The sequence below is a fragment of the Acomys minous genome, assembly GCF_964271855.1.
Source record: "Acomys minous genome assembly, chromosome: 16".
Taxonomy (NCBI): domain Eukaryota; kingdom Metazoa; phylum Chordata; class Mammalia; order Rodentia; family Muridae; genus Acomys; species Acomys minous.
In genome coordinates this window covers 10928338-10951709 of record NC_140498.1, presented here as the reverse complement: position 1 = coordinate 10951709, position 23372 = coordinate 10928338, and the positions used below count along the sequence as shown (strand labels likewise).

The following is a 23372-nucleotide window of genomic DNA, read 5'->3' as shown; positions in this document are numbered from 1 at the left end:
AAACCAGAGAGCATATTTGACAACCAGAAAAGCATCTTTAATATCTTGAAGCCATAGGACACAGCTGAAACCCCTAAATGTGATCCGGGAGGCTGTAGTTAAAGGCTCAATCCACAGCCTCACGGGATCTCGTGTATGAAACTTAGGGCACTGAGCTGGAAGCAGGACCCTGAGACTAGTAAAAGGACATGTGGGAGGACTCGAACCAGCCCAAGTCCTGATCTGAGGAACAACGGGGGAGTGGCCAGGAACTCCAGGGGAGTGTTCCTGTTCACAAGCCAGACTTGCAGATGCTGGCCATGTACCTTATGAATTCAGCCCTTCAGAGGGATAAGGGAATTGCTAGAAATTGTGTCTATGTATCATTGAGGTCCTCTGCCTCCCAAAGCAGACCTCTGGCCATAGGTCAGATAGCCGGGACATCTAGAGGACAGGGACCAATTTGGATCCTGGGTTGTCTAGCTGTGTGGGTTGCAGGCTGGTGACTCCCTCAACCTGACCCTGTTCCTTCCCTGGCAGAACAGGCCCAATAATTGGTGTCTCTTGGGATTCCCATGGGAACTAGCACAGGGTAAAACCACAGGGCTAGCAGCTGCTGCGCCTCACGCTTGGTGCAGCACTTGTGGAGAGGTGAGAGGAGCTGGCATGCGCAGGGGCCCTGTGCTCGTTTTGGAAGATTTGCATTGCTCCTGCGTTTACCAATTTTCAGATAGGAATCCCCAAACGACCAATTCCAGGGCAAGGAGCAGCCCATGTGTCACAGGCCAGTGTGGCACCTTGACCTCTTCTAGAGACCCTGTAAAGCTGTTGCCCAGCCTGAGGAGTGTGGCCTCTAGGAGGAAAACTATGGGGTTCAGGTAATGGGAGGGAGGCAGATGGCTGGGGACCTCAGTCAGGCATGGCAGCCTTCAGAGCACAGGCGCCCTGCGGTGGAGCGGCCCCCCTATGCAGGCATGCTGAGGACCACGAAACAGGCTGGACACCGGGGAGGACCCCTTCCTACACGACCCATCTCCCCATTCTTCCTTCACTCCGGGGCTCCCTGACCTCACTGCATGTTAGTCTTTTGTCAGTTACCAAGGGGATCATGCAATGTGTTCAAAAGTCAGAAAAGCGAGGGAGATGTGGTCCCAAGAGCAGCCTTGGCCCAGAGACTACCTGTGGCAGCAGTGTCAGAGTGGGAAAGGCACATGGGTTACTGCCTGTGTGGACTGGGCAAGGAAAAGAAACCCCAGGGCGAGATCCGACCCCAGCACAGACCAACTGAAGGAGCAGGAAGCTTACAATGACTAGTGACTAACACATGGGCTCCTGGAGGGATCCAGGCCATGGAGCACATGTCGGGGGTGTGGGGGGAAGGCAGATGGGATAGCACCAGAGTGGCCCAGTTGGGCAGTATTGGCCAGGAGGAAGAGGCAGAAATATGGGTTATTGCTACACCGCAAGGCTGTGAAGCCCACGGAGCACGGTCAGTGGGACTTTAAGGCTGCCATGGCCGTGAGAATGCTCAGGCCACCTTGCAGGAACTTGAAACAAGCCCACCAAGGAAGCCCAGCCACTCTCCTTCGGTCCACATGACTCAGGACCCTCATTTGAGTACTGTGTTGTGGACACGCGGCCACTACAGCTGGCAGAACGCTGTCAGCAGTGTCTTCCCAGAGGCTCAGGGGTTTCTCTGGGCCCTGGAGAGAGTCCCTGGCAGGCAGACCGGGATGGTGGGGGCATGGGGGAGTGAGGAGTATGCTGGGTTATCCTGGAATTCTAGGAGGCTGGAAAAGGAGCATCAAGAACAGGGTAAGAGCCAGGGATGCAGGAGGTAGGGAGATGCTGAGGGTGGGGACCGTAAGGATCCATGCCCATGACCGCAGTGGTGAGTGAGGCTCAAGGGCTTTGCACTTAAGGACTCCCAGACAGGGTGCGTAGCCTCCTGGCACAGATTTCAGTACTCACAGAGCGGGCAGGTGTCTGCACACATGTCTGGAATGGCCTACGCAGCAGGGGGGAGACGGCCAGAAGCTGGGATACAAGAGAGGATACAAAATGCATTTCGTGTGCCACTTTCTCACCCGTCTCTAAGGTGACAACCAAGAAAGGCCTGGCAGGTCCGGCCGAAGGCCAGAGAGGGCCGAGGGCACTGCCCTCTCAGTAGGCCAGTAAGCCTCTGGACTGACCCCGGTAGGTGAATCCGTGGGAAGGCAGACCCCCGACAGGGACCTAGTCTTCTTGCAGAACCCACATGAGAAGCCAAAATGGGTGGGTGCCAAGGAAAGGAAGCCATCCACTGTCAGCTGGCCTGTCTCTTGTGCTCATGTGTTGGTGTGCATGCCCACAGACGGGCCTGGGCCAGAGCTGTATCCACTGCTCCTCACATGCCAGGAACGGTTGTCCTCTGCTGCATTCCACTGCCTGTGCCAGGGCACAGATCTGAGAGAGTGAAAGGGTTAGCACAGGCAGTGGCTGAGGCTTGGCACCTCCACCTTGGGAAGCTGGCACACAGGGCTCCTGTTGTTCTTCTTGGCTCCAGGAACACCCTCATTTGCAGGAAGGACACAACTTCAGGAAGTGGTGACAGGGAGTCTACCTCACCCTCTCGCTGATCAGAGAAGGGACCCAGTAGCCGGGCCAGATGGGAGGTGCAGCTGGTGGAAGGAGGCCCTCAGCAAAGCCAGAGGGTCTCTGTGGGACGGGGGTCTTGGCCACGTGGCCTCCCTCCATCGCACTCTGGGTTTCCACACATCCTTAGCCAGTAGCTGGTCCCTAGAATCCTGGGTGAGGACTGCAGATGAGTGTCCTTGCAAAAATAACTCTGAGCCTGTCCCCATGGGAACAGGTTCCTGAGAGCACTTGAGCTGGCTGAGGCCCACGGAGAAGGCCCACAGGGTGCACTCCGGCACTCGGTGGCCGGGGTCATGGCTGGAGGCGCTCCAGGTACTGTGGCAGGGGGTTCTCCTTGACATACTTCTGGATGTACCAGCAGGTGAGGTGGGCCTTCAGGTCTTCCTCCACCACGAAGTCCAGGGCGGCCTGGGTCAGCAGAGGAAGAACAGCTGTTTAGAGTGGCCGCTTGCTTGGGGACTGTGGCCCACCGCAGCCCAGGAAGACAGGTAGTCATCAGCTCTCTGTTATTCCTCCAGGTTCTCCATGTGGCTACCCTCCTAATTTGCTTAGGCCAATATCTTGAGATCCCTCCCTGGTAAGTGGGTTAAGGCACAGATCAGCTAGTGGCCAGGTCCTGTATGGAAGGCACCAGGCCCAGGAAGCACAGGGAGAGCAAAAAGGTCTCTGATCTAGGAGAGCCAGGAGCAGGGAGTAAGGGAGGGAGACAGGATTGGGAAACCAGCAGAGGGATCCCCTAGAAGCACAGAGGTAGGGGCTGCACCTGAAAAGTTGGTCTTTGTTTCACCTACTTGGTCCTCTGGCAGCTTGGGATTTCGGGAGACGCAGTGGAGGACCAGGGCATGAGCCCACTAACTTGGACACTCAACTTTGCATCACCAGGGCTTGCTTACTAACTAAGCAAGTGCTATATGCCAAGTCTTGGTCCCAAGGCTGAGTCAGGCTGTAGGGACCCTGTGCCACAGAGGGCCTAGGAACACCATAAGCAGTGTGCAAAGCTCTCCCACTGCCAGCTGCAAAGCCCTGGCCAAATGGCCTGTGAGGCTGTGCTGTGGTCTGGAAGCAAACTAGAGTTGGTCACCAGTCCATCTGCAAGGGGAGGGTGACAGCCATGTCCTACCTTCGCCAGGTGCTTGGCAATGCCACGCCCACGGTAAGCATCTGGGACTTCTGTGTGCTGCAGGTCCACAATCCGCTTGCCCACATACTCATAGAGTAGGACAGCCCGGTCATGACATCCTGGAGCAGGGAAGAGAAACAGCGGAGGTGTGGGTCCTCAGAGCTTCGTTAACTTGGCAGTCCCAAGTGTGAGGGACAGTATCTGGAGCCAGACACCGGTGTGCTGCAAGAGCCCAACTCTGAATTGAGGGCCTCAGGTTCCCCACCCCCAGACTAGGAACATGATGGTATTCCTCAAAGGGCCGTGTGTAGGGCTCAATGCGGACATTCTCTGCAACAGGCTGGTGCCCACAACACGCAGCCACCCACAAGTCCTTGCTACTGTCACTCTAGGGACCCCAACTCTGTGTTCTCAGCCAACCATCCCTCCCTAAGGTCCAGCTCAGGACACAACAGAGACCAACAAATCCACAACTTCAGTGGAGGAGGAGGAGACAGGAGGCGGGATCAGCCAGAGCCTCAGTCCTGCCAATCCCCCAGCCAGGACTCAAGCCAAATCAGAATCCGGTAGGCAAAGGAAGCAGGAACAAACGGGTATCCACCCTCCCAGCCCTGCCAGGACAAGAGTTCACCAGTCTACCAAGAATCCTGCTGGCAGACGCTCCTGGCAGACACTCCAATCCTAACCTGTCGTCCTCTGGCTGCCTATCTACCCATCCACTCAGGGTTTATTGAGTCGCCAACACTTTTCAGGTGCTGGGCACACAGCAAGGAACACGGATCTGCCCTTATGACTAAGGGGAGGAAAGAGAAACAGGACAAGCAAGTAGTGTAGAACATGCCCAAAGATGGCGAACAGATGTGAGACACGCCGGGTCAGGGAGATGACCCAGCGGGAGCAGCTGTACAGAGGCTCTGGGGCAGGACAGGGCCTCTGTAGGGGACGGTGAGCATGCTGGTGTGGCTAGCTACTGTGAACCAAAAGAGCAGGAAGTGATGGAGGAAGGTCCTGCAGTGCCCTCTTGACGTCATGACCTAGGTCCTCAGTAGAGGGCAAAAGAGTCCCAAGAGGCAAGTGCCTCAGCCTTGGTGGGAAGCAAAGGCCGGATGATTCCAAAACGGAAACCTCTGGAGAACCTTCTGGCAGTTAGGGTGTGCTCAATGAGAAAAAAAGCCAGAGGCAACCGCCCCACTACCCCAAACAGGATGTGGGCATAATGTTCTTATGGACTGTCTACAGTTTATCCTTGTCATTCAAACGCTGATTTCTCTGCCCCGCTATCTGGTTTTCAATCGGACATTGCATTGTGTTTATTCTAAGTATCTCCTGTCTCAAGTTTGTGTAAACACATCACCATTTGTTCTCTGTATTGCCAATAATAACAAACTAGCCAATGCTGAGCAAGAGAGAGAATAGGACACCCCAGTCCAGTGAGGGGGAGGAGAAAGCAGAAAGGATAGGATGGAGCCACGTGGAGAGGACTGGAAAACATCAGGAGAAATGAATCGGACCTAGGAGATGAGTAAAAAGCAAGTATAATGTGGGAAATCTGAATGGGAGGAAGCTGTATTAGCTTGGAGGTTTAGGATGGAGTAATTATTGGCTCAGCATTGTGCTCTAGGCTAGTTAGATATATCCCAGTCTGTGTGGTTACTTGGGTATATAGCTGGTTAAGGAGTAACTGCTGATGATACTGAAATTATAAATCAATATTAAATGTTTTCTTTTTTCTTTTTCGAGACAGGGTTTCTCTATGTAGCCTTGGCTGTCCTGGACTGGCTGTGTAGACCAGGCTGGCCTCGAACTCACAGTGATCCACCTGCCTCTGCCTCCCAAGTGCCCAGATTAAAGGCACGCGCCACCACACCTGAATCTCAATATTAAATAGTAATAATTCTTCAACAACAGGATTTCTCTGTGAAGCCTTGGCTGTCCTGGACTTGCTTTGTAGACCAGGCTGTCCTGGAACTCAGTGATCCACCTGCCTCTACCTGAGTGCTGGAATTAAAGGCGTGTGCCACCGCACCTGACATAACCCAACATTTCTTCCCCCCCCCACCCCCGTTTTTTCTTTTTTTTCTTTGGTTTTTCGAAACAGGGTCTCTCTGTGTTAGCCTTGGCTGTCTTGGACTCACTTTGTAGACCAGGTTGGCCTCGAACTCACAGCGAACCGCCTGCCTCTGCCTCCCGAGTGCTGGGATTAAAGGCGTGCGCCACCACGCCCGGCATAACCCAACATTTCTTATTTGAAAGGACTGTCTGTATATGAAAGAAATGCTCAGCTAGGTATGGTCCCAGCACTTGGGGAGACAGGCAGATCTCTGTTGAGTTCGAGGCCAGCCTGGTCTACAAAGTGAGTCCAGGACAGCCAAGGCTATACAAGGCAACCCTGTCTCAAAAAAGCAAAAACAAAAAATCCAAACCGAACAAAGAAATGCTCAAGCCTGTACTAGGGAGAGGTGGAGCCAAGATAGCAGGGGTTGCCCGAGGCTTCCCTGGCTGGAAAGGGGATTGGTTAAGGGAAGAGTAAAAGAAGGAGTGGAGGCATGCGCAGGAGAGGCCTTGAGGTCAGATCAGTTCATGGCATTATAATCCATAGCACAAAAATAAGACATCAGTGTCCGTCTGTCTGTCTTTTTTAGACAAGGCCTCAGGGAACCTAGGCTAGCCTTGAATGTTCTACTTTAGTTTTTGGTTTTTCCAGACAGGGTTTCTGTGTCCTAGACCTCACTCTGTAGACCAGGCTGGCCTCAAAACTCACAGCAATCCTCCTGCCTCTGCCTCCCAAGTGCTGGGATTAAAGGCGTGCACCACCATGCCCAGCCCTGAACACTCTACTTTCTCAAAAGCAAATTGCACTTCACATATTTTAACTTTCAAACAAGCTACGTATTACATGTTCAAACTTTCATGTGCCAGAGAATCAGCTCCTGACTGATGTCTGTGTCCCCAGCTTGTGCCAGGTGTCACAAGGGGAGTGACAGGCTTGGTGGAGCGTCCAGGCACCATTGAGGGTCCTGGCCTTCCCTATGTGGAAACCTCCCTCCTTACACTGACTTATTCTGGGCTGTGCCCACTTCCTGGCAAAGCCCAGCTGTAACCCCAACAGTCACCTGCTATAGCTGCAAGGCACGGGACGAAGGTCTGGTTCTGTACTTGGGGTCAATTAAGCTCACTAGAGAGAGATGGGCATGCAGACAGAAGCTATCCTGGGACGGACCTGGTTCCGAGGGATCCACCCATCTTCCTGACCTCTCAGATGCCCCTAAGTCACTGACTGTCCATCAGGCTCCGGCTATGTTTGGAGTAAACAAAACCGACAGCACTCCTTCACAATTTAGCAGGGGAGACACGGATGACAAGGTTCTCAGGAGATGGGCACAGAGAACAGAGGAGGGGTAGCGAGCAGGGTGAAAGCTGTCATTATAAAGAGGACATCTGGCTTTTGTGCAGAAGACCTGAAGGGACGAGGGACCCAGGACACTGTGCTGTGAAAAGTCTAGTGGTGAGAGCAGCAGAAGCCAAATCTTCATGAAGCTCAGAACAGTGAGGAGCCCAGAGTGGTTGGCCCTTGTGGGTCAGGGACAGGCAGTGTAGAGAACCAGGTGACGGGGATCCTAGGGCCACAGCATAGAGGCCTTGTGGGTCACCAAAGGATCAGTTTATGCTCCCAGCAGTCTTAGGGGTGGGGGCTTGAGTTCTTGCAAACTTGCTATCTTCAGTCTTTCTGTTTTCAATCCATGGCACCTACTCAGCCTATGGGTAAGCCTGGGCTACCACAGTTACCATAGGCTATTCAGGCCTGGGACACCCTGCCTAGGCCTTGAGTGTCTGGTGGTCAGGACAAGTCACCCCCTGTCCCCGTAGCTCCATCCAGGGTAGACACCCAGGAACTATCTGTCAAAAAACCTGATTCCTGCCATGCGTGGTGGTGCACGCCTTTAATCCCAGCACTTGGGAGGCAGAGGCAGGTGGATTGCTGTGAGTTTGAGGCCAGCCTGGTCTACAAAGTGAGTCTAGGACAGCCAAGGCTACACAGAGAAACCTTGTGCTGAAAAACAAAATGAAACAAAAACCCAAAACAACAATAAAAACCTGATTCTTCCCATTAGACCGATGCTGAGAATAGAGGTGGACTAACGACACATGGCAGCCCCAAGGCCTGAGCTTGGTGCCTTTGGCTGAGTCCCCAGAGAACAGTCAAGGACCCAGCAGGTGTCTGCTTAGGCTTCCAAGTCCTTGGGCTTGCTTTCAGATAAGCTGGCAGATCCAGCCACACCCCAACTGCAGCCCCTCCCGAGAGCAGCCACTAAGAGTTTGGTTAGCTGCTTGCTCATCTTTCCACATGCCACATCTGTACTCAGGGCCTCCCAGCTGGGTACCACCTTCTCATTCCAGGGTTCCCCCATTAGGGGCTTCCCCCAACTGTCCATCATCATGGGACAGAACGCACGTGTGGCACTGTCAGTTATAAGGAGCCTCAACACCCGGCTCAGTGGCAGGTCAGGTAGGTTCTGAGTGCCCCAGACCTCAGACAAGCATGCTGGGACAGTGTTGAACACTCTGGAACTGGAGGAGCCAGCTGGGCTCAGTACCAGTTCTGTCTTCCTATTTGGGGGGGGAGGGTAGAGAGTATTCTGGGAGGGATTGGAGTGAGCCTTCTACAACAAGTAGCAGTGCCCGAATCTGGAGAGCTGTTTGGCAGTTAAGAGGCTTTTTTGCTTCCTACAGAGGATCCCAGGTGAGTCCCTAGCACCTATGCCTGGCAGCTCACACCTGCTTGTAACTCCAGCTGCAGGATCTGATGCCCTCATTTGACCTCTACAGGCACTGGAATGCATGTTGTGCACACACACACATACACACTCTCACTCTCTCTCTCTCTGATAAAATAAAAGCAAATGTGTAAAGCATATACACACAAACCTGATTGGCTGACCCTGGCGCCCTACAGCTAATTTCGTCCAAGCTTCAGATGAGGACAAGCCTCAGAAGGCGGCCTGAGGTTCCACTGTGGACTCGCTGTCCGCCAGCCTGTGCCCCACCTGGTCTCCTGCCTATGACACAGTGGCCGTACAGCCAGCGTTTCCAACCTTCACCTTGGGATCGTAGACCCCCGAGGTCTGGTCTCCTCTCACATGGCACTTCAACAAGCTCTCGGCATGCTTCCGGTCACATCTGCTCAGGACTTAGACATTTCTTCCCGGCCCTGCTCACACTGCTGGGATTAGTTGTAGCCAGCTCCCCGCTCTGCCGTGCTCCACAGTATGTTCCCCATCAAACACGCCTTAGGGCTCCTGACCCATGTCATCTGTCCTGTTTTCAGGAGACCGCAGCGCCGAGGGTCGGAGCCAAATTCCTCCAAGTTCACATTTCCAGGCCCTATACTATTCGGCCCCTGGGATCTCTTCGCCTCGGCCTACCTGCCAGGCTACCCTATCCCTGCACTGCCCCTGCCTGCTCGGGAGACGCAGGGCCTTGTGGTCTCAACTGCTGCTTCCACGGGGTGCCCTCTTCACTGCCACCGCTGTTTCTTGTCTCCTGCAGGTCTTTACTTAAATACCACCTGCTTGAAAACCTGATGACACAGAGCAGCCCCACCCCAATAGGACTTTTCTTCTGCCTGGCCCCACTTCTCCCGAGGGCCTTTGTTTTACAAGATATTATGCAATTTCGTTGAGACCCGTCTTCCTCCCTAGACTGTCAGCCCTACACATCCTGGGCATTTTGAAGAACAATGGTAAACTGTAGGCGCTCTGTAAATACTTGTTGGCCCGGCCTGTGCGGGAGGGGCAGAGGAGGGGCCGTCTGCCTCTGGCCACTTAGTCTCCCTGTTTACAGGGCAGCAGGCTACAGAAGGAATAACCTCATGGAGATGACAGCCTGCTCAGTACTGTCTTTTTGACTGAGCCCATTTGTTTGGTTGGTTTTTGGTTTTTCCGAGGCAGGGTTTCTCTTGCAGTCCTGGCTGTCCTGGAACTCTCTTTGTAGACCCAAGCTGGCTTCGAACTCACAGAGATCTGCCTGCCTCTGCCTCCCGAGGGCTGGGATTAAAGGTGAGCACCGCCACGTCAGGCTTGACTGGGCCCATTTGGAAGAGAAAGAAAGAGAAAAAAGTAGCTTGAAGGTTTTCTGCCTTTCTCGGTGGACCTAATATGCCTCCACAATCACCTGGACACCTGGAGCCTTCCTGGAACTAAGAAAACTTCAGAAAAGAGGTTCTGGGGGGAAGAGGGGGCCAGATAAGGCCTCTCAAGTGACCGGGGACAAGTGTTGCTGCCAGCTGAGCTACCAACATCATGATGAAGGACTTGTTTCTCTATGGAAAGAATTCAGCGTGGGGCCAGCTGGGTCTAGATTTGAATATGACTTGTCAAGGCTGGGCAGGTAGGTCACTTCCTGCAGTCCCAGCCTCAGTTTACTCATCTGTAATGTTGTGGGGGCAGTATGTCACAACACAGGAAGTGACAGCTGCCTCGCCGGTGGTGGTTAGGTGACACAAACTGGAGACCAGGCCTCTTCTGCGTCTGACACAGAAGCATGGCTCAGGAAGTCAAGACAGGCTGCTTACAACTTACTGGCCGAGTTCAAACAAGTGCATCCCTTTAGAATAGGCACGGCGGCTTCAAAGTTGGGTCAAGGACATTACCAGGGGGCCCAGCTGGGAGGGGTGGGCTACAGAGAACTCAAGGTCCCGTATTCCTCAATCTTTCCCAGCCCCTCAGATCAATGGAAGGAGTGTGGGTCTGCTGGTACAAATTCTACAGATGAGGCCTTGACCTCACTTTCTGGTTTGAAAAGTAGCCATTTATCTATGCTTATCAGCACTTGCTGTGCACCAAGTGGGTCATTCTGAACCTTTTTACAGTCACTGCATTCTCATCCTCACTGCCAGCCAAAGTGATGTGCACTACAGCTATCCCCACTGCAGACTCTTGGAAGACCCGAGGCAAGGCAAACATCCCATTGGGCAAGTTGGCTAAAGTCTCAGAGCCACCTACCCGCCTCCTCCTCCTCCAGCCACAGGTTCCCTGTGTTATGCCCCAGGCCCGCGCAGGCTCCTTCCAGGGCGGCAGGAAGCAACCAAACGCCCGGGGGGATGGCAGGCCACCAGCGACCTGCTCTCTGGGATGCAGGGTAGCAGCCCTCTGTCCGGGATGCCGGAAGCAGGCAGCGCTAGCAGGTGCGGGCTGCCCGGGGAGGGCGCGCTCCGGCGGTGCCAGTCGGGGTTCGGGAGCCCTCCCGCCCCGGGATCCGTCCGCCCGCAGGTCCCGCCCCGTCCCGCCCGCGCGCGCGCGCGCGCGCGCAAACAAAGGCAGCGCGGTACCGTTGAGGCGCACGGAGAACTGACGGCGTTGGCGATCGTGCTCCACGCGGATGGGGCCGCCCTGCTCCAGCGCGCTCGGCGTGGCCGCGTGCGCCATCGCGCGCACCGAGGCTGGGGGACCGCGGGCCGGAGCGAACTGACTCTCTGGCGGCGCGGGCCGGGGAAGGGGGCGGGGCCGGAAATCAGCTGTGAGTCACGTGCGCCGCGCGCACGGTCTGTTTGGATACATTCCTGTCGTCTCTTAAAGAGGCCGCGCTGCGGGTTTCTCTCCCGGCCACAACAATAATGTGCTGGCCCCTCAGGGGTGCGGATTGTCCTCGCGTTTGACCCAGAAGCATCTTTAGGACCCACATGGACTCATTTAAAAAATCACGTAGCGACTTGTGGGGAAATTCTGACCCTACCCGCGACAGCCATCGAATATTAATTAGGCACTGGCCTCACTGAAAGTCTGAGGCACTGATATGCCAGACCCCATTCCCCCCCACTCCCCACCCCGATGCTGGGCATAGAAAGGCATATCTAATCTCAGCTGGAATCCTGTGGGGACGGGCGCTCCTCAGTCAGGCCATCCATCCCGAGCTGCTGTAGCTGCTGTTGCTAGATTGCTCCTGGGCAGGTTTGGGACTAGGTGAAAAGCCACCTCTCCTAAAGAAAAGCCAGAAATGCGAGGTCCCTGGGGAGCTAGCTACCAAGGAACCAGTGTCTCCCTAGAAGCATAGTATTTGGAAATACTCAACAAATAGCATTTGGCAAGCCTCCTGGCATGAATATTCGCAGAATCACGTTCTATTAGTTAAGGTGCAAATTTGATGTCCATATCTAGGAGACCACCGCGCAAATGGACATTCAGAAAGCTTGAGTGTATCATAATGGTTATGAGTTCAAAGTGTGTATGTGGGCGGGGTTGCGGGGGCGGGGTGCGGATAAGGACAGACCAACAGGGAAGCATTTAACAGCCAAATGGAGATTTTTGTTTTGTTTTGGTTTTGGTTTTGGTTTTGGTTTTTCAAGACAGGGTTTCTCTGTATAGCCTTGGCTGCCCTGGACTCACTTTGTAGACCAGGCTGGCCTCGAACTCTGAGCGATCCTCCTGCCTCTGTCTCCAGAGTGCTGGGCTTAAAGGCGTGTGCCACCACGCCTGGCCAAATGGAGATCTTTTGGGCCTCCTTCCAACGGGTGCCTGCCTTTTGACATAACTATGCTCCCCGACTTTTAACACTATTGACTAAACAGCCTTTCTTAAGAACATCCTATATAAAACAGGCCTACACAACATTTTACCTTTTAGTATCTAGTTTCTTTCTTTGCTTCCACCCGTGACCAGCCACGTTGTTGCTAATCGTGTTGATCACTGTGTCAGGTATTTCACTGGGAGCATGTACCAGTTTATTTGTCACGTGTTAATGGGCTGTTGTGTTGTTTTGGTTTGGGGCTGCTATGAGTAATATGCGGTGGATGTCCTCTGGCCAGCGTTCCCCTGGGGTAGCTCCCAGAAATGTATTGACGGGTTTTTACAGCCGGTATCTGTTTAGTTCTGTGAAAAACTGCAAGACCCTTTTCCAAATACTGATAGTTTTGTAAGTGGTAGTGGACATTTTGTCATGAAAGGCAGTGACTGGCTCTTGTACCTTTCCCAGGCAGCCAGGCCATTTACATATCCCGATAACGAACACTTTTGTCTGGATTTGTGCCGACTAAATTTTCATTTTGATTTCTTCCAACTATTTTTATTGTTTGGTTAGGGGGTCAGATAGACTGTCGAGAGTATCTTTTCTGAGCAAATAATTAACTTTTCTTCACACGTGTGTGCTGTATCACAGCATTAGTAAACAAAAGAAGGCTGTGGGTCATCATATGTAAAGCGACAGAAAGGGATCCTTCTGAGCCAGAGGGCTGTGAGCTTGGTTGAGTCAGGGCTGAAGGCAGTCAGGAACTAGGAAGATAAAGACCTGTGCATCCCAGGTGACTTCATTCCCAAACAATGCAAGAGGAGATGGCTGGGGTATTGTCCCAGACAGTGTCTGAGCAGGCCACTCATCCGCACGCTGCCGAGCCTTTGCATGACTGCCCAAGCACCACTTCCTGGGGAAGTCCTCCTGTGTATGTATGCCTATCGACTTGGCATCTGACCAGCCAGTCTGGACCAGGGGAGAGTCTGGTCTGATGATCTGATAAGCCTCCAACAGAACCTAGCACAGTGGTTCTCAACCTGTGGGTCATGACCTTCAGCCAACCCTTTTCACCAGAGATTACCTAAGGCTACTGGAAAAACAAGTGCTTACGTTACGATTAATAACAGTAACAAAATTACAGTTATGAAGCAGCAATGAAATTTTTTTCCCCTTTGGTTTCTTTGTGTAGCCTTGGCTGTCCTGGACTGCATTTTAGACTAGGCTGACCTTGAATTCACAGGAATCCATCTGCCTCTGCCTCCTGAGTACTGGGATTAACAAAAATAATTTTATCGTTGGGGATTCACCACCATATGAGGAACTGTGTTAAAATGTCGCAGCATTAGGAAGGCTGAGAAGCACTGGACTGGCACATGACAGACTCTTTTCTTTGACTGTTTCTTCCCTATGTATATGTCTTTACTTGCTGGGGTCTGCAAGCCCTGCAGAAATCCCTTTTGGAAGGCAGGCATAGCGCTGGGCTGTAGTCCTAACACTGGGGGGGTGGGGGTGGAGGTCAAGGCAGTGCTCAGCTGCATCCTCAGCTTGAGCTTTCTGAAGCTCTGCCCACCCAAACCAAATACATAAAGTCTGTTCTGGAAACTAAACGAATAAAGTGAGCAAGGAATATTTGCTGGTGTCACGGAGTGACTCAGTTCTGGAAGCATCCCACGGCTGGTGTGCCTGCTTGCGCCTCATGAGGACCAGAGTAGGGGTGTGGATCTGACTTACTTAAGTGTTCTTTAATCCACCGAGGATGTACTGAGCATCTCCTGGGGAGCAGGCACTGCTGTGAGGACACAGATGAACAAAACAGATGAGGCTCCCTCCCTATGCCTGCGGCTTTGCTCCACAAGCAGGCGCTCAAGGATGGAATGGTTTGATGGGGCGAATGCCTCCAGATCTAGCTGATTCTAGGACAGTGTGCTCCTGGAGGCAGTTTGGCTTTGGCCAGGACAAACACAACAGGCTTCAGCTGAGAGGGAGTCTTTTTAAGAAACACTTGATCTGGGTGTGGTGGTAAATGCCTGTAATCCCAGCACTCAGCGAGGCAGAGGCAGGTGGATCTCTGTGAATTCGAGGCCAGCCTGGTCTATAAAGTTGAGTTCCAGGGCAGCCAGGGCTGTTATACAGAGAAACCCTGTCTCAAAACAAAAACAAACAAACAAACAACAACAAGCAAACAAAGAGAGCTGGGCGTGGTGGCGCACGCCTGTAACCCCAGCACTCGGGAGGCAGAGGCAGGCAGATCGCTGTGAGATCAAGGCCAGCCTGGTCTACAAAGTGAGTCCAGGACAGCCAAGGCTAACACAGAGAGACCTTGTCTCGAAAAACCAAAAAAAAAAAAAAAAAAAAAAAAAAAAGCCAAAAAAAAAAAAACCCCCAAAACAAAAACAAAAACAAAAACAAAGAGATTGGTAGCAGGTCTTGTATTGATTCCTGGGTCTGTCTGTCTTTAGTGTCTGCAGTTCAGTAATCCCAGTGTCTCAGTTTCCCCTCATTTGTGAAATGGAACCGATGAACAGAAACTTGCTTGGTGTCCACGTATCTTGATGTTAGAGGCCAAGGCCTGACTGAGCAAGACCAGCTAGCTCATCTGTCGCTGGCTGCTGTGTGGTCTCAGTCTGGTCACACGCTGTCTCTGGGGTTTATTATCCCTCCACCAGGCTCCTGCACACGTGGTTTCTGTCTTCTCCAGGTCTTGTCCTGGAGCTCCCCTGAGGTCACACACCGCGCGTTTGCTGGGCAGAGTGACATGGGCATGGGTGGGACGGTGGTAGCCATGTCTGTTCAGCAGCTCAACATTTTTCTGGTGAGCACCCCACCCCCACCTCGGCTCTCAATTCTGTAACTATTTTTATTTTCTGATTAAAAGCATTGTGGTGGGGGGAGTGGGGGTGGGGTGGGGTGGGGGAGGGGGTGGAGGGTTTCATTTTAAAAGCTCAGAAAAAAGTAAACAAAACAAAACAAAACAAAAACCTATTAAGATAAAAGTCCCTCTTAAATCTACCTTGCAAGCCTGCTGTGGCCACTTATTCTCAGAGACCACCAGCCTAATCATGTCACCCGTGTTTCACTCACCCGCCACCACCCACCTGGGCTTTCTGAGCTGCAACGGTATGGTATGGATCAGGAATGTGGTTTTAAAAAAAAAAAAAAAAAGAGGAAAAGTAGCTGAGCATGGTGACGCACGCCTTTGATCCCAGTTCTTGGGAGGCAGAGGCAGGCAGATCTCTGTGAGTTCGAGGCCAGCCTGGTCTACAAAGTGAGTCTAGGACAGCCAAGGCTACACAGAGAAACCCTGTCTCAAAAACCAAGAGGGGAGAAGGGGACCAGGAAAAGTGCCTGCTCACATAGAGACTTCGTCATGAACACAGTATTTTTTTTTTTTTTTCCAAAATTGTCATTGGGTCACATTTGCTGAGGTTTCTGTTTCTGTTATTTTGGCTTGGTTTTAGAGACAGGGTTTTACTGTGTAGCCCAGGCCGGCCTTAAATTCCTGCCTCATCCTCCTGAGTTCTGGGATTCCAGGTCTACATCGCCATGCCCAGTTCAAAAATACTTTCCAATACCTTTTTTTTTTTGGAGACAGGGTTTCTCTGTGTAGTCTTTTTTTTTTTTTTTTTTTTTTTGGTTTTTCGAGACTGGGTCTCTCTGTGTTAGCCTGGGCTGTCCTGGACTCACTTTGTAGACCAGGCTGTCCTCGAACTCACAGCGATCCGCCTGCCTCTGCCTCCCGAGTGCTGGGATTAAAGGCGTGCGCCACCACGCCCGGTCTTCTCTGTGTAGTCTTGGCTGTCCTAGACTCGTTTTGTAGACCAGGCTGTCCTCGAACTCACAGCGATCCGCCTGCCTCTGCCTCCCGAGTACTGGGATTAAAAGCCTGTGCCACCATGCCCAGCTTCAATATCATTTTAATGAGGTCATTGCTATTATGGTTTAGATCTGAAATGTCCCTTCCAAGGCCTACATGTTGAAAGTCAGTCACTTTGACACTTTTGGGAGATAGGGCCTGTTAAAAGAAAGATGTCGGGGGCTGGAGAGATGGCTCAGTGGTTAAGAGCACTGTCTGCTCTTCCAGAGGTCCTGAGTTCAATTCCCAGCACCCACATGGTGGCTCACAACCATCAATACTGGCATCTGATGCCCTCTTCTGTCACGCAGATAGAGCACTCATATACATCAAATAAATAAATATTTAAAAAAAAAAAAAGAAAGAAAGATGTCATTAGGGGCGTGTCCTTGAGGAGGGCTGTAGAGCCTTGCCAGCTTCTTGTCTTTTATTTTGTGTCCATGAGATGAGTAATTTTATCACAACAATATACTGCCACAGCCCCAAAGGACAGGTCTCCAAGGCTGTGGCCCAAGCCAAACCTCTTCTCTTTATACATTTATTATCTCAGGGATTGTGTTTTTTGTATTTTTGGTTTTTTTTAGTTTTTCTTGACAGGGTCTCTCTGTGTAGCCTTGCTGTCCTGGACTCACTTTGTAGACCAGGCTGGCCTCGAACTCACAGTGATCCGCCTGCCTCTGCCTCCCGAGTGCTGGGATTAAAGGTGTGCGCCACCACCGCCCGGCTCAGGGACTGTGTTATCCTGGCAGAAAGCTGTTAACAGAGTCACAGAGTCATATTTCTTTTTCTTTTGTAAGACTTATTATTGCTATTTTATGTGTGTGAGTGTTGCCTGCACACATGTTCACGCACCACATCTGTGCCTGATGTTTGTGGAAGATGGAAGAAGAAAGCTTCGGATCCATCTTGGAACACGGTCCAAGAGTGGAGTTGTGTAAGCAGAGTTCTGAGCTTGCGAGAAGACTCCAAGAAGCCAAGAGTCTCCTGACCTCGGTTTTTCAACAACACAGACTTGTTCTTGGATTATGCTCTCTTTCTGCCGCGAGTGACTCGGCCTTGTGCTTACACGCTTTACTTGTGTGTCTTCTATTAACCCTCAGAGGATAAATTGTCTGATGCTCTGAATACAGTTGAGTATTGTATGAGACTTTATTTAGTCTGCTTCATTTATTGGCCCCATTCTCCTCTCCCAGGCTCTACCACCTCTGCAGCAGTAAACAGATGCCCTGGTCCTGGAGTTAGAATGTGGTGATTGGAATCAAATCTGGGTCCCTTGCAAGAACAGCAAGTGTTCCTAACTGCTGAGCCATCTCTCCAGCCCCCACAAAGTCATATTTCAAAAAATTAAACCATTGTCATTTCTTATCTGTCAGGCATTGGCACAAGTACTTCCTTGCAGACACCATGCCCACAAAGCCAATCTGACTGAGGCAGGACCTCTCACATGGCTTTAGGCTTTGTCAAACTGACAGTCAAAGCTAAGTATGATAGGCCTCATATCTGCGTCATATCTGTCACATGCTCCTGTAGCCTCATAATAGAGATGACTTAACATACCTGGCATAGTGTGAATGCTACAGAGATAGCTGGCTGCTGTGCTGTCTTTTTAGGAAATAATATCAATGGTAAAACCCTGTGCATAATCAGCACAGATGTGACATCTCTGTGATGTGATGTGTGTGTGTGTGAGTCTGAGTGTGTGTGTGTGTCTGTGTGTGTTGGGGCTGGAACTTAGGGCCTTATGGGCACTGACCAGGGCTCTCCTATTGAACTATAACTAGTCCCTGAATGTCCCCGCCCATGGTTGGCTGGAAACACAGATCTGGAATTTGTGTGCACAAAGGCTCACTGCCCGTTAAGAACTGAGGAAAACCTGCCTCCCATCTTGTCTGTCATCCACTTAGGTCTCCATAGTCATATGCAATGGGCCTTTAAAAAATTTTTTTAACTGTACCTTATGACTCCTTCCAGAATTTTATACCTATAAAAACACAAGTTAGTACAAATCTACATCTATTGTTTGTTTGTTTGTTTGATTTTTATTTTTATTTTTTTTTGAGACAGAGTCTCTTTGTGTAGCCCTGTCCTGGACTTTTTCTGTATACCAGGCTGGCCTTGAATTTACAGAGATCCCCTTGCTTCTGCCTCCTGTGCTAGGATTAAAGGTGTGTGTGTGTGTGGGGGGGCCTCCACCTCACTTCCAGTCCCTGGCTTTTGTTCCTCATCTTTCTTTCTTTCTTTTTTTTTTTCTTTCTTTCTTTCTTTCTTTTTTTTTTGTGGTTTTTTGAGACAGAGTTTCTCTGTGTAGCCTTGGCCATCCTGGACTTACTTTGTAGACCAGGCTGGCCTCGAACTCACAGCGATCTGCCTGCCTCTGCCTCTCGAGTGCTGGGATTAAAGGCATGCGCTACCACGCCCGGCTCTTGTTCCTCATCTTTCAACTTAACATTTAGCATATAATTCTAAAGTAAAACCCACTCCTTAGCAGCCTTTCCTGGAGACCTGCCTGAAATGGCCCTGTGTTCATGGCCTGGATCTTCCATCGCTGTGAAGTGCGCCGTAGGACAGAAGTTGGCCGTGAGAAGTTGGAGAGGCTCCAGTCCTTCGCTTTGGTACAGGCTCCAGTGGATGGCAGCTTAGGTTAGGCCTAAGTACAGCATCTTACTGGGTGTGGTGATGCAGGTCTGTTGACCCAGCTACTTGGGAGACTGAGGCGTGACCATCACAAGTTCAAGATCAGCCTTACAAAATTAAAGAACTTAAAGAGGGCTGAAGATATAGTTCGGCTACAGAGCACTTGCCTGGCATACACAAGGCTCTGAGTTCAAATCTCCAGTATTACAACAATAAAAAATAAACAATAAAAAAAAATATAAACAGAACATCTTTGGTTCAGCTGTCGGTCCCAGGTCACCTCTGAATTCACACATCTCTGAGTGAATAGTGAATATGTTGCTATTTTTTTTTTATCCTTTCTTCCCCAAGTATCCTCTCAGAAGAAAGCACTAGGAACAGAACTGAGTCAACACTCCTCATGCTCAGCTTTCTGTGTGTCACTTGATCAGTTCCATTTGCCTACCACAGTGTCTGGGGCCATGAGATGAGGACCATGGCCTGAGAGCACCTGAGGACTTTCCACAGGCCTTCTTGGTGGCAGTTGGGACATGACCCCCCACGAGGCTGAGTCCGGAATCTGACACCTTGAACAGTGGACAAACATCGACACCAAGCAGCTGTCCTGACCCACATGTTCCTTGGCAAGGGCAGCATGAAGAGGAACACAGAAGAAGAAAGAGTCTGGGCCCTCAGGCTGTGGTAAAGGTGAGGTGCTGCTCAAGTGAGGGAGACACCCGGGGGCTCCAACAAGAAGAGACATATGGACCTGTGGGCTGCCAGGCTTGCCAGGGATCTGGTCACTGCAGCTGACCATCTCGGTGGAAAGTAAGCCCCGGCATGGGCTTTCTGTGTTCACATAGTGGCAATGACACACTGTGGTAGCCGAAGGAGGGGCGATGCCTCCTACTCCCTCAAGCAACAATGAAGCTGTTCATTTGCCACTCACAGGTAGCTCCTCTGGGTGTGTATCTGTTCAAATCCTTCATGCATTTTCTTTTTTTTTTTTGCGGGGAGTGGGAGGTGGGGGAGGCTCAAGACAGGGTTTCTCTGTGTAGCCTCGGCTATCCTGGACTTGCTTTGTAGACCAGGCTGGCCTCCAACTCATAGAGATCCACCTGTCTCTGTTTCCCAGAGTGCCGGGATTCCAGCCGCGCCTGGCTACCTTCGGGCATTTTCATTGGCTTGGATGCTTTCTCATTCTCCAGTCATTGGAGTTTTTCACATACTCTGGTGCAAGTCCTGCATCTGAAATGTTTCGTGAGGAATTTTTTTTTCTCAGTTTGCTTTGAGCATTAAACAAGGTCATTAGCACTTAGTTAAGAGGGTGCTATCACTGTCAATAGTGCCACGATTAGTTCATTGCTCCATTGTGACACCCAGACTAGGGACGTGGGCCCTCAGCCCAGAACTGCTGATGGCGTCTGCCCACCCAACTTTTCTTAGTACCCCTAAACTTGTCACGCAGGTCCCTTCAGCTAGACCTTCTCCAGGAAGCCATCTGTCTCCAAGTAGAGCCTGGGGTCATGGCTGTTTATGATATTCATTTATCAAGACCTGTCAGCTGGCCCAGGCTGATTGCTAGAGCTCTTCATGGAAAGGAAGGGAGGTCCTAGGATACTGGTCTCACCCTCCCTGCCCTGCCTGGGACACACAGCTACAGTCGTCCCCAACACCCAGCCCACACCCACAGCCTGCAGACAGATCATCTCATCAGAGCCCTGCCTTGTCTCATTTCGGATTCCTGTTTGCTGCAAGAGACCACCGAGTCTCAAAGATGTGGCTATACAAATTCCTAGAGCCCACAGGGATGGGGCCAAGAGCTGCTCCCAGCACTTGCTCTAGCGGCATCATTATCGTTAGCCACCCCCCACCCAACTCCAGACTAGCCATATGGAAACCTACTGTGAGTAAACACAACTGTTGAACTACGCAGCAGCAAGCACTACGCAGCAGACTCTTCCAGAATAGTCACATTGTTAGGGGACAGGTGGCTCCACTAGCCTGCCTCTAGGGTCATCACCTGCCAGGTGTGTACAGGGATAAAAGGACCCTGCTCATTTTGCCTCCCCAGCTTTCTTGGTGCCCCCTTCTCTCTCCCTCCCTCCGTGTCCCCCCCCCCAGTTGCATGACCTAATCATTATTATAACATGCAAATCAGGAAAGAGGTTCTTCTGTTTGACAAACTAAAAGTCTGAGACCAGAGCTTGACTACTAGGTGAGATGGGACCTTTCATGTGATGCCCACTGTTTCAGAGGCCCCAAGCATGGTGTGGGCACAGCTTTGCTAACTATCACAACAGTTCCCAGAGTCCCACTTTACTTAAGTCCCCCCTTTCCCTCCCTCTTCCAGTTCATCCTGGGCCTCCATCTTTGCTCCCATCATCCCTTGGAGTACTCCCCTCCCAAAGCTATCCAAATCCCCTGGGAGAAATGGGGGTGCCCTGCTGGACGCTTGTGTGGAGGGCAGTTTGGCCCCATCTGTCTTTATTCAGATGTAAAGCTTGCCTTAAGAAGCCCTTTTCTGCCAAGCATGGGTGGCACGCCTTTAATTCCAGCACTTGGGAGGCAGAGGCGGGCAAATCTCCATGAGTTCGAGGTCAGCCTGGACTACAGAGTGAGTTCCAGGATAGCCAGGGGTACACAGAGAAACCCTGTCTCAAAAAGCAAAAACAAAACAAAACAAAAAAAAAGAACCCTTTTCCAGGGCTGTCTTCCCCAGATGCCCTCACATCTGTGAGGAGGGATGTCTGCACAAGGACCGTTGGGTCGGCATCACTATAAATTCCTGGAGCCACCTAGACGCTGGATAAATGCACCACAGCACCACCGAGAGCCACCCATTAGAGTATTGATGGCGTGGCTCCTGGGGGCTCCTCCTGCCCTGTTGCTGGATACTCTGGTGATGGGGCCTGTCAACACGTATACACACAACTGTCTTGGCTAAGCTGCAGCTCCTTCCTGTTTCTACCAGGCAGCTCCACCTGCCATAGCCTGGGGTAAACTCTCCTCTGGAGACCTTGTGTCAAAAAAAAAAAAAAAGGACTTCATGGCTGTAGCTTCTGTCAGCTATCACCTCTCTGCTTCTGTAGGACCCCTCCCCCTCCCTGTTATCACAGTAGTCCTTCTGCTTCTCTGGTACCAGTTCCTCCCCTGAGGTGTGACTCTGCCTTGAGTGGTAGCGAGGCCAACATTTGTTTATAAGACTTGCCGGTTCTTAGTTCTCAAATCCTTGAGCACAACATATAAACTCCACTCAGGAGCCTCCGTACAATAAACCCAGGCTCAGGACAGCATAAATCAGGAGGGCAAGGTGGGCACTGCTCTAAAGGGACCCAAGGCCTCTTGGTCACTCAGCTGACAGATGTCTCAACCCAACTGAGCTCTGGGTCCCAGGAGAGGAAATTCACTTCCTCAGCATCTCCCACCTACCCTCCATTCAGACAAGTTCTCTCAGAACCATACGCAGCCGAAGGACAAACATGTGAACATCCTTCGTAGAGACACAAGGAAGAGTAATTCCACACTGGAAATAGGAAGTGGGTACACAGGGTGTTGCCTGGATTCCAGGCAAGAGAACACCAGGGCTGGTACACAGGGCAAACAGTGGAGGGGTCACAGCTCTCTCTCTCTGCACAGGCAATGGAAAATAACCAAAGAAACCCTGGCACTTGGTACCACTTCTCCTTTACTGTTGGCCTGGACACAGTGCTCACTCCCAGGATAGATCTGTGACTTTACCTGGGAGGGATGCTAGCTTGCTCTCTGGCTTGATGTCCTGGTGGGAATCCACAAGGCCTCCGAGGCCTGGCCAGCAAGGCTGACTCCCTGAAAATAAGGCCCAAGGCCATGCTTCCAGTTAAAGTTGGCGGGTGTAACATGGAACCCTTTGAACAGCTCCTTCTGCCTGCCTGGCCCAGATTCCTCTCGGCAGGATGCTCCCCCTGGAGAGGCTGGGTACCAGGGGTAAGGTGTCTCCTAGCCTACCTTGGTACTGGAATGGTTGGGATGGTGACCAGGCTGGATGTGTGACTAGGTGGGTACAGCTGGTCACTGTGGCTCAAGGTGCAGAGCCAAAGCAGTGATGGGATCTTTATCTGTGGACCTCTGTGGAGAAGCTTGTGGCTCTTTCGTGAGCATGCAGTTCACAGTTGGGTTTCAGAGTAACCCTAGATTCTCTAAAAAGGTTTTATTTTTAGTTTTTTCATCAACTACTTATTGGCTTCCCTTTCTTCCCCCCCCTTTTTTTTTCTCCTCCACATTTGTCCTTATGCATGGTGGCCTCTTTATTTTCCCTTGAGGTATGCTTTTTATTTTTATTAAAGCATTGCAGGTACTTGGTGTTAGATGTCGAATCTCACTATAACAACAATACAATAACAGCAGCCACTGGCTGCTCAGCCTGCTCCTGCTGCATGCAGAGAGTCCATGTCAGCCAGTCACTGCCAGGCTCCCTACATGGGAGCTGAAGCGAGCCAAACTGAGCAAGTTCCTTCCTTCAAACTCTTTCAACTCTTAGCCGGGTGTGGTGGTGCACGCCAGCACTGGGGAGGCAGAGGCAGGCGGATCGCTGTGAGTTCGAGGCCAGCCTGGTGTGCAAAGTGAGTCTAGGACAGCCAGGGCTACACAGAGAAACCTTGTCTCGAAAAACAACAACAACAAAAAACT

General features: G+C 51.5%; 1 protein-coding gene across 1 annotated transcript; it reads right to left on the bottom strand.

The window, feature by feature from the left end:
- Positions 1-15: 15 nt before the first annotated feature.
- NATD1 (N-acetyltransferase domain containing 1) lies at positions 16-11255 on the bottom strand. The gene is made up of 3 exons (XM_084763762.1): positions 11064-11255; positions 3737-3855; positions 16-3024 (listed from the first exon to the last, which is right to left on the bottom strand). Exons 1-3 carry the CDS (start codon positions 11158-11160, stop codon positions 2908-2910), a joined length of 333 nt encoding a protein of 110 aa, XP_084619888.1. The 5' UTR covers positions 11161-11255; the 3' UTR covers positions 16-2907.
- Between the last annotated feature and the right edge of the window lie 12117 nt (positions 11256-23372).

Excerpts from the sequence above, each read along its gene's own strand:
- NATD1 (XM_084763762.1), bottom strand. The coding sequence starts at position 11,160 with ATGGCGCACGCGGCCACGCCGAGCGCGCTGGAGCAGGGCGGCCCCATC. Across the intron at positions 3,856-11,063 it reads GTTCTCCGTGCGCCTCAACG|GATGTCATGACCGGGCTGTC; the intron begins GTACCGCGCTGC and ends TCCCTGCTCCAG. Across the intron at positions 3,025-3,736 it reads TTGCCAAGCACCTGGCGAAG|GCCGCCCTGGACTTCGTGGT; the intron begins GTAGGACATGGC and ends CTGCTGACCCAG.